This window comes from Anneissia japonica, unplaced genomic scaffold (assembly GCF_011630105.1).
Source record: "Anneissia japonica isolate Jap-2015-1 unplaced genomic scaffold, ASM1163010v1 scaffold585_len4108843_cov191, whole genome shotgun sequence".
NCBI classification, from domain to species: Eukaryota; Metazoa; Echinodermata; class Crinoidea; order Comatulida; family Comatulidae; genus Anneissia; species Anneissia japonica.
Window position 1 is genome coordinate 3,535,912 of NW_022716829.1, and position 11,158 is coordinate 3,547,069.

Consider the following 11,158-nt stretch of genomic DNA (forward strand, 5'->3'; position numbering starts at 1 on the left):
TAGTAACCTCTGTAATATTTAATTTCAGGGTAGATGGATCTACAACAATAATTCAATTTTAATTTTAAATACAATGATAGGTACGATTAATTGACAAATAGTGAGGCCTGCCCAGTGTGTGCCGACCCAGCTGAGACTCAGGAGTCGGAAAAAAAAGTATGTGATCTTACATCAATAGGCCCTATATAGGAATAGGCCTATTATTATATTTTCTTACCTAAAAACACCAATCAAAATTTTATAGCTAATACAATAAAACAAATTTATTTGCAAATAGTGTAAAATAATTGTTGCTATTTTAAAAAGTATAATAATGACTGATAATTGATTTATTTGAAATAGGCCTACTATTCTACTCTCTTCATATAAAAAAAATGTTGGAAATCACGTAAAATCAGGATTTGGTGCCGAATTACTGTATAATGCCTGTATAATGCCTTGTCTTCTGGTGAATAGCATGGACAGGGGTGACAGGCGACACGTACCCCAACTATTTTAAGGGGGTGGTCCCCATCATGTTCCTAAGGAAGTCAAGAATATACCTGGAAATGATTCCGGTCGGTGTTTTCTGTCCACAAACATCTGAATTAACTGTAATACACGACTCGAGTGCGTGCCTTTATTATACAAGTATGATAAAAAGTGTGTAAAGATAAATTGGTTTTCGGCTCATGAAGTAGATAGTAGATAAATCGAAGACATTTATGTTGTTATATTTCTATCGCAGCGATTCATATTAGATACAAGATAGGTTTATTGTCAAATTAAAATATGAAATTAGTTTTTCTCATGGCAACAAAAGTACATAAACAACAAAGAAACATACGATCAATGATAATTAATTTTACATCATATGTACAGTATTAATTAGATCTCTATGTTTGCCGAAAATCGTTAATAAGAGATCATGAGAAATTTGTTGACGCTTTATTTTGCCTGGTGATGTGATGATGATGAATTTTACTACTGTATATAAAAGTGTCTTCCCATCTAGGTACTACTTTATATTTCTTTTTTACCTCAGTCCCAACCACGTACGGCTGAAGTAGAGCTAAGAAAATGTATGATTACTGCACCTGTAGACAAAATTTGAATATATTATTTTTTTCTCAATATTTTTTGAAATTTTAAAAAAGGCCCCCACCCCCTAAATTGGCTACTGCTATTGATCGAATATCTGGAGAAAGAAATCATGTTTGTTTTTACTCAGTGTACCAGCTGATTATAACTCAAAGGAAATACCGATAGCCATGACTGAATTTTACTGAATGAACTTTAATATGGTTGGCAATGGTGGTGGGGAGTGGGGTGGGGGGAGGTAGGCAGGCAAGTAAAAAATTGAAATTATAGATGGTTGATGTCCGATACTTATAATTGACAAATAAAAATGTTAAGGAACTGAAATTGTATTAATATTTATTTGGCATATTATTATGCATTCATGACATGCGGTCTAACTGTTATACAGTCATAATAAAATCTATATATAATATACTACTGTATTAATTAATTAATTCTACGATCGGCAACCCATGGGTCGTAACCCAAGTTTGGGCCGTGAGTGAATTTTTGAGGGTCGTCTGATCACATCTGGGTCTCCAAAAGGTTATGCAGAAAGTCTTAAGTGTTAAAATTAAATACTTTAAAAATCAGAACATTCGAGTCAAAACATCGAAACAAAATATTTTTAAAATAAAATACGGTAATTTGTTACAATTTTGGCTATTGTCTTCAATTTGCGTGCCTGCATGCAGTGTACTATAATCTCAGTCAGACCGCCGTTTGTTTAATAGTGTTTTTGTTTGGATGCATGTATCATGAATAGAGTAAACGACTCAATAATTAGCAGGCCCTATGTTATGATACAGATTTGAATCCTAAAAATAAATTCAAAAGGCGTCAAAATATAAGTTGAAAGATTTTTGATTTTGAGACTGCTCTAGTTTTTTCGATACTGTACAATGAAAAAAAAAAAAACAGTACTCGACAATAAACAAAGCAGTATTTCTACATCAGTAGGTCGATGTATTTCTGGTTCCATTCTACACTTATATACTGATGAGATTACATTGAAAATAGCCCCAGGCCTACGTTACTAAGATTTTCTCTATACGTTCATGCGTGCGTTGGGCGCCGAGAAAACGTTGCGATGCGGGGAAAGTGACACACTTCAAGGTGTGCGCGACTGAACCCTGGACTGATCCGGGAAGCAAGAAAGCAATGCCTAAGCTAGGGCCTAAAACAATTGATGTTATTACAAGGCCTCAGGCCTAGACTTTACAACAAAATTTGTCAGGGTCATACATGAACTAACTCTGGTATGATTCCAATTAATTTCCAATATTTATACTCTGTAATTCCTGTAAACCGGAAGAAATATATCTGTGATTCGCACACCAAACCTCGCGATCGCGAAGCTCGCACACGCAGGTCTTACTCTTCCGGCAACAAACAGATATGACCTACGTTGACCTAAATGTTGACCAATCATAATCAAGAAAAGTTTGAAAACCGCAGTACGTACCGTGTAAAAGTCTACTTTCAAATAGTGCTGAACTTTTGGTTATAAAAAACACCTTTATGTACGTCCTATTTTGGTAAGCTTTTAGTATGTTGTTTTACATATAATTAAGTTTATATTTAGATCATAAAACGTTTTGTTGCAATTTTGTCCAGTCAAATCCGTATTTCCGGTGGACTACTAACATTAGACTGAAATATATTCTTCATTTCAACATTAATTTTACCAAAATTGTGGTGAATTGTCGTTCATGAGACTCACTTCGCAGTAAAAATTAATAAATGTCCTGTATATACTCAAATGTTCGTTTTCGGCACCTCATGCCAACATTGTCAAAATGACAGATTAATATTACATAAGAGCATAAAATTTTATAAAATTCGTAAAATTTAAATTGCTATAACTTTTCATTTTCTTGGTCAATTTTCACAAATCAAATTGCAGTTTATAGAAGCATTTAACAAGCTCGCGGTAAAAAAAAAATCAGATGTAACAGACATTACGAAGTACCCAAAATTAATAGAATAAAAACTAACACCATAAAACGAATGGCACGCATAGACTAATTGACGGCTGTACTCGCAACTAGTACCGGATTGTCGATGCCACAGTAAAGATCAAAGGACTGTACGCACGCGCTATGTTCGAGAGCGGAGATGTGCGTCCTTCTGTTGAATTACCTTGCTCTTCCAAAAGACTTCTAAAAAGGTATTGCGCTGTAACTTGCATCATTTCGGAAAAAGTATCGCATTAATCGCAGAATTATAAATAAAAGCCGTAAAATACAAAGCAGATAATGCACTTTCTCATAGTACCGTATTCTTCGAAATAAAGCAGTTACTAACTAGGCATTATCTGCTAAAGTTTCCAAGCCAGTTATTTAGATATTCGTTATACTAGCATCTGATTGGTTACTTACTATCTGTCTTGCGTGAAGTCAAGCGTTCAATGCATGTATGTAAGGTTTCGCACATATAATGCCTTTTCTCAGAGTATTTATAGTGAAATTCGCAGATAATGCCGAATTATAAATTTCATATTTCCAGACATATTTTTGGAAATTTGATAAAATAGTGTGATAGATTAGACATTCAGGAGTCACATAAGCTAAACCAGGGAACAGAGTGAATGTACTTAATGCCTTTTCTCAGAGCAGGGCAGTTACACAGTACTTGTAATAATGTATCCACATACCGTAAAACCTCGAAGTCCTGGTTCTTCTTTTTCTTAGAACCCTTCGGTGGGCTTCTTTTCGAGATGGGCCTCTTTTCAAGATGGGCTTTTTTATGTTACTTTTGTATTACTTTTGCAAACTAAAGAGGGGACTTGTTTTCAAAATCAATTCTGTATTTGGAATTGTTACTATACGACATTTTCAACTATGAAATTCGAAATTGCATATTTTTTAAATATTAACCATGCTAGTACAATAAAATAATATTGATACTGACACAATAATCAAAGATCATTATTGTAAGTCTGAATGTAAGCACTATCTCGAAAAAAAAAAATCCCATATTATCTTGATTGGAAACCCATGGCTTCTTTTTGAGATTATTTTTGCAAACTGCTTCTTTAAAGCCGGGCACTCATTGCATCGTGCGACAGCCCCAGGTCAAAAAAATATCAGATGTAACAGACATTACGAAGTACCCAAAATTAATAAAATAAAAACTAACACCATAAAAGGAATGGCACGCATAGACTAATAATTGACGGCTGTACTCGCAACTAGTACCGAATTGTCGATGCCACAGTAAAGATCAAAGGACTGTACGCACGCGCTATGTTGAGCGGAGATGTGCGTCCTTCTGTTGAATTACCTTGCTCTTCCAAAAGACTTCTAAAAAGGTATTGCGCTGTAACTTGCATCATTTCGGAAAAAGTATCGCATTAATCGCAGAATTATAAATAAAAGCCGTAAAATACAAAGCAGATAATGCACTTTCTCATAGTACCGTATTCTTCGAAATAAAGCAGTTACTAACTAGGCATTATCTGCTAAAGTTTCCAAGCCAGTTATTTAGATATTCGTTATACTAGCATCTGATTGGTTACTTACTATCTGTCTTGCGTGAAGTCAAGCGTTCAATGCATGTATGTAAGGTTTCGCACATATAATGCCTTTTCTCAGAGTATTTATAGTGAAATTCGCAGATAATGCCGAATTATAAATTTCATATTTCCAGACATATTTTTGGAAATTTGATAAAATAGTGTGATAGATTAGACATTCAGGAGTCACATAAGCTAAACCAGGGAACAGAGTGAATGTACTTAATGCCTTTTCTCAGAGCAGGGCAGTTACACAGTACTTGTAATAATGTATCCACATACCGTAAAACCTCGAAGTCCTGGTTCTTCTTTTTCTTAGAACCCTTCGGTGGGCTTCTTTTCGAGATGGGCCTCTTTTCAAGATGGGCTTTTTTATGTTACTTTTGTATTACTTTTGCAAACTAAAGAGGGGACTTGTTTTCAAAATCAATTCTGTATTTGGAATTGTTACTATACGACATTTTCAACTATGAAATTCGAAATTGCATATTTTTTAAATATTAACCATGCTAGTACAATAAAATAATATTGATACTGACACAATAATCAAAGATCATTATTGTAAGTCTGAATGTAAGCACTATCTCGAAAAAAAAAAATCCCATATTATCTTGATTGGAAACCCATGGCTTCTTTTTGAGATTATTTTTGCAAACTGCTTCTTTAAAGCCGGGCACTCATTGCATCGTGCGACAGTCGCACGACGAATCAACTCCGCCCTCTGTGAGCGGTAGACGACGCGACGCCGTCTGCTGATTTTCAGTCTGAACGGATCGTCATTGTGGGAACCGGCCATTAAAAACGATCAGTAGCGCGCGTCGTCGCGTTGCGTTCTTCCTAGAATCGCGTCGGCCGACGACCGTAGGGCGCATTGAGTGACCGGCTTAAGAGATGACCTTCTCGAGATTAAGCCCATGGGCTGCTATTCTTGGTGTTACGGTACATTACGGGACAGATGGCTAGCATACATGGATTACAGAGAATCTTGATTTATTTGGATTTATTTAACTTGAAAATTATATACCAGGATTCATATACTTATTCACCAGCAAAATGACCCACTGAAAATAAGTCTTCATTAAGCTGACATCCGCCTGCATATTTCAAATCGGTTCTGAAGAGTTATAATGAAACTAAAATATGAAAAAATAAATCGTAATAAATCACAGTACAATAAAACACAGTCACAGCCTATATGGTAATTTTAATGATGGAATGAAAAAAAAAATGAATTGGTTGAAATGTTAGGTTTCTGTAAAATGCATTAAGGAAAATATCTCCAAGAAGCTCTTAAGATAATATTAATGGTATTATGCTTCTATTTTTTGAATAATGACAAGTAGTTTCTCATGGTCGACAACATCTAAAATGTGTGTCATTAAGACTAAATTACAAGATTATCAGCAAGTTTATTCTTAAGACAATTTACAACCAAAATATGGCATTTAGCTGGATTAGGGATCATTGTTGGAAATACACCAACCATTTAAATTATCCTGATACAGACTGCATTAAAGGCATTTCCCCTATACGAACGGTTTCACCAAGGGGGAGATCGTCCAGATTTTGACATCCTTTAAAATGTGGTCGATGACTGCAGGCCAACGTCCATAAAATAGAGAGCTTTCGAAGACGGAGGGACGTACAACGTAATGACAACACTTAAAGTCATCTGCGCATGCGAGAACGTTAGTTCTTGTCTCGTGGATTCTAGGACGCGATTTGGCCAAATCTACGTATGCAGAGAACATAGGACGCCCGGTAGGACGGTCACGCATGAGTTCTAGCGCCGTGCCGTGGAACAAATCGAAAGCTCAGTTATTTACAATACTCATTATTGTCTATTTTAGGAATGATGGCTACGGTAACGCAAGAGTACTCTCTGTTATTGGAGAAGACGCAGAGCAACTTGAGCTCTGTACAGAGCACGACGATGATGATAGAGTACGCATCAGCACCTTTTAAGGAACCCTTACCCCTCCCAACTATCCTGTTAAAATCAATAGCAATTGCAATTCTGATAATCCTAACGGTGTTCGGAAACACGGTTGTCATCGCCATCATAGTAAAGAACAAGCAGCTTCGTGGAACCACTTACTATTATTTATTAAACTTAGCTGTGGCGGATATCATGATTGCTGTATTTACTGAGTGGACATATCTGGTGCATGATTTAAAGCGGTACTGGATCTTCGGAGAATTCACGTGCAAATTTTCAACTGTAATCCAAGGTGCGTACGGAGAGGTAACTAAGTGTAAATAACGAGTGTGTCCACGGTGTGAACACATTGTGGAATACGTCCACACTGTGTTCACACTGGGGCAACACATGGTTACCATGTATTCACTCTGTGTGTACACACAGTGCAAATCTCAAATCTAGTCAATATAAACACTGAGTCAACACTCCGTATACACTGTTCAACATTTTTCAAAAGGGTACTTTTGTAGTTAAAGTTTGATGATCAAATCGAATTCAGTTTTCAGATTTGACTTAATGATTTAATTAAAATGTTTAGATACATGGGCCAAGCAATCTAATCCAATAATATGCCCTATAATACTTCTTTACACGAATTTATCATTATTTTTAATTTATCATTCTAATTATGATGGTTATGATGATTATAAGAATGTAAATACGTACACGAAATGAACGTTACTCCGAACAAAAAAATTACGTGCACGATTGGTATCTTTTTTTTCAGTATTTTTTTTTATAGTAATATAATTGATATTGTTAATTGCGATTATCACCATTATTTTGCCGTCATGAAAATTATTATTATCGGCGTTTCTACTATTATCATTGTAATTATCGTTGTAAATATAAAATTTCATATCACTAACAATTTTGTAATCATAAATAATATGATGAACGGTACTATTCTATAAAAAGTTAATTTACACATGAGTACTGCAGTGTAGCACTTGAGAGACTAAATGAATTAAGAACATAGGCTTTCGTGAACACAGCATTTGTTTTAGTTCACTTTTTTCATATTGTAATCGTTAGCGTATAAAGTCAATTATTATAAATTTATTATTGTTCATTTTTTTTCTAGCAATTTCGGTGCACGTTAGTATTCTTACGTTGACCATCATTGCGATTGATCGTTACTTGGCTATAGTGTTTCCTTTGAAGTCGCGCGTGACGTCACGTAATGGTGGCGCTGGTATCTTTATTCTTGTTGTGTGGATGATAGCAATCGCTGTCAATATACCGCTACTCTTACACGCAGACTATTATGAGTGGGTATATGATGATGGTGTTTTCAGAGCATACTGCGGCGAGTACTGGGAGAATCAAATGATGGAGGCTATTTACACGACGCTGTTGATTGTAATTGTTTACATCGCTCCATTGTGTTTGATGATATTCGTCTATTTGACCATAGCAACGAAATTACTTATATCTCGTGCTCCAGGTGAACGTATTGAGTCGACTGTATCAAGCCAAGAACGAACAAAAAGAAAGGTATACCAATCGGAATGTCTTGGGTTGGGATCCTGATGTTGATAATGTTTTTTTTTAAATATATATATTGCTTCATTATCAACTTAAAGCTTAGAATTATTAAAGTTGCCAAGTGTCTCTATTCAAGACCGACGGCTATTACAACCAATACCAGTAGTATCATCCACATGTTGATGGAACGATTTTCTTTCCCCTACAAAACAGTCCTATATAAATTAGTGTGATTGATTGAAAATATGTTCGTTTTTTGTATATGACAGGCCTATGTGATTGTGTCCAAACATCAAAATGAAAATTTAATTGAGAAAATGTAGGCCTAATCGTAATTGTAATTTTCTATTGGGGAATTATATATAAAAGAATTAATTATAATTGTAATTGGAAAAATTGAAACTATGCCTGATGATGATGGTTATGATTGTAATAATAATAATAATAATAATAATAATGATAATAATGGCATCTTGTAAGGCGCACGTATCCATCTCAGAGAGCTGCTCGCGGCGCCATTGTGATGATGATGAAGATGATAGTGATGACGATAATGATAATTTGTCATGATCATGGTGGTGGGGATGATGATGATGATAATGATGATGATTTTGTCGATTCCCGTGAATTGTACCATACCTATGTTATTTTTATTAATCCAAGTTTTAAAAATGATTACATTTTATTTACTTAGGTGCTGAAGATGTTGGTAGTTGTGGTATTGACATTTGCCTTGTGCTGGTTGCCATACAATGTGTATACTATTTGCAGGTTATGGATTGGGCAGAGGCTCGATGTAAGTTAATATAAAAAATACAGATTATTAGCTAGAATTTTATAAACAAAAATGTAAAATACACTGGAGACATAATAATAATAATAATAATAATAGTGTAGTTTTATATAGCGCACAAATCCATCTAATGTAAGATGCTCAGGGCGCTTGAAATGTGGACTAGGAACTCGATCAATAACTGTCTTCGCCCCTAAGGGTCCCATCGTGTCTGTGCTACCCGGTAACCCGGTACCAGCAACTCTCGTCGTCCACCACAGGGGCTATCTGTTCCACTACACCGGGGTATCCCCCTACTCGTCTCGGAAGGATGTACTGGGTTCTTTATAGTGCACACGAGCCATTGTATACACTGGGCCTACGGTTTATAGTTCTTATCCGAGAAGACTTGTTCTACCACCAGAACCATAGGCGAGCGTGCCGTTCGAACCAGCGCCGATATTATGGCTATAGCTTGCGGCGCCCCTGCTAACCGCTCGGTCATCCGACTCACCATACTGTCTTGTGTTAAACTTCAACAACAATAATGGCTCGTATTCATTTTAAAGTCCTTTATTTATATTTAAATACATCATCACATTGCTCCAAGTTATCTCAGTGATCTGGTTCAACTCCACTTACCTGTTCGTACTCTTCGTTCATCAACTCGACCAACAACTGCAACGAAACTTAAAAGTTAAAACATATGGTGACAGAAGTTTTCCCTCAATCCCACACTGGGATGATTCGAGGTTTTATGTTATTACCTAAAGGTTGCATGACGAGTATCAATTAAGTGAGTTATCAACCTCCGATGAGAAATAGATCAGGCTACTGAAGCTTAAAGTGATCTTCCGAGTTTCCAAAATAATTATATTGGTTACATGGTATTAAGTACATTAAGACGTGTACTTTATTCCATGAAAAAAAATAAAAAATAAAAATAAAGAAAAAAAGAAGCCAAGGGTTTCAATTCGAGGTTTTGCGGTATTTTAATTCATTTAAATGAGCATATCAGCCTAATCTAATTTTGAATATTTGAGGTTAATTTTATTAACATAAATGATACAACTTCAAGACTTACTAATCCTAAAGAATATTGTAACTTCAAATCACCCCTGATACAATTATACATTTTTGATAATCTTATTATTTCTTTTATTTCTATTTCAGAATGAGACAGATGATAAAATACATTTTGCCATTCTTTGGCTCGGTTATGCAAACAGCGCCCTCAATCCATTCATATACTGCGGCTTCAATCAGAATTTTCGAAAAGGTTTTCTTCAGATTCTTACGTGCAATTCAAAAAGGTATTCACCGTGCAACAAAGACGTGTACAGCAAAAAAACAATCCCAAGCCAAACCGAAAAAACAATAGTCGAGCAACAGAGCCTGATGTGATCTTTGCAAGCAGAAGTAAACGTGATGACATTCGTTTTACACTCCAATGATGAGAATTCAGATAAGCCGAACCAACCTAGAGCGGTTCGCAATTTCATCAGATTAGGCTTTAAAGAGGAAGATGTGTATAAGAGACAGGAATGTCTTGGGTTGGGATCCTGATGTTGATAATGTTTTATATATATATATATATATATTGCTTCATTATCATCTTAAAGCTTAGAGTTATTAAAGTTGCCAAGTGTCTCTATTGAAGACCGACGGCTATTACAACCAATACCAGTAGTATCATCCACATGTTGATGGAACGATTTTCTTTGTAGTATCGCTGATGGTTTGTGTTGTTCCTTTTTTCTTTGTCTCTTCTTCATCTTATTTGTTTCTTTTATTTAACTTCTATTGGACATTTGTTGAAAGCGCATAGAGACCTAGTATTATGTGCTTTAGAAGTCTACATCCATTATCGTTAGCATTACCATTATTGTTAATTGTTAAATGTTACGCTTTTATTATTTATTCAATATTTATTTCAAATATTTTCTTTTTATATACAGTAATTATATGAACGGCAGTCTGAGATAAAGCTGAAATTCATAGAGACATTATTATTATTATTATTATTATTATTATTATTATTATTATTATTATTATTATTATTATTATTATTATTATTATTATTATTATTATTATTATTATTTATCGTCGACAATATCGCTGTGTTGGTCGTCAGGCTATTTAAATGTGCTACCGACTGTTTATATTTGATTAATATAGTATATTCACAGTTGTTTATTATACGGTACGGTATAGTCTTGGATTTTATCATTATGCTTACTGTTATTATAATGTTTTGTGTTTCCGACTCATACGACTTAAGCTGAGAAAGGACACCAATGTGTCTGAAATATTTGTGTTTAATAAACAATATGTCTATATA

The 11,158-nt window shown here is 34.9% G+C and overlaps 1 protein-coding gene across 2 annotated transcripts in view; it reads left to right on the forward strand.

Moving 5' to 3' along the window:
* Positions 1–10,334, forward strand: part of LOC117110003 (QRFP-like peptide receptor) — a 16,574-nt gene extending 6,240 nt beyond the window's left edge. Inside the window, exons 2-5 of one of the 2 annotated variants that reach the window (XM_033252542.1) lie at positions 6,427–6,807; positions 7,642–8,054; positions 8,740–8,841; positions 9,991–10,334. In XM_033252542.1, the coding sequence (XP_033108433.1) occupies positions 6,429–6,807; positions 7,642–8,054; positions 8,740–8,841; positions 9,991–10,221 (1,125 nt within the window). In that variant the 5' untranslated portion in view covers positions 6,427–6,428 and the 3' untranslated portion in view covers positions 10,222–10,334. Of the gene's footprint in view, positions 1–5,632; positions 6,808–7,641; positions 8,055–8,739; positions 8,842–9,990 lie in introns of those variants that run through there. The other variant, XM_033252543.1, reaches the window with a different exon arrangement.
* Positions 10,335–11,158: the final 824 nt, after the last annotated feature.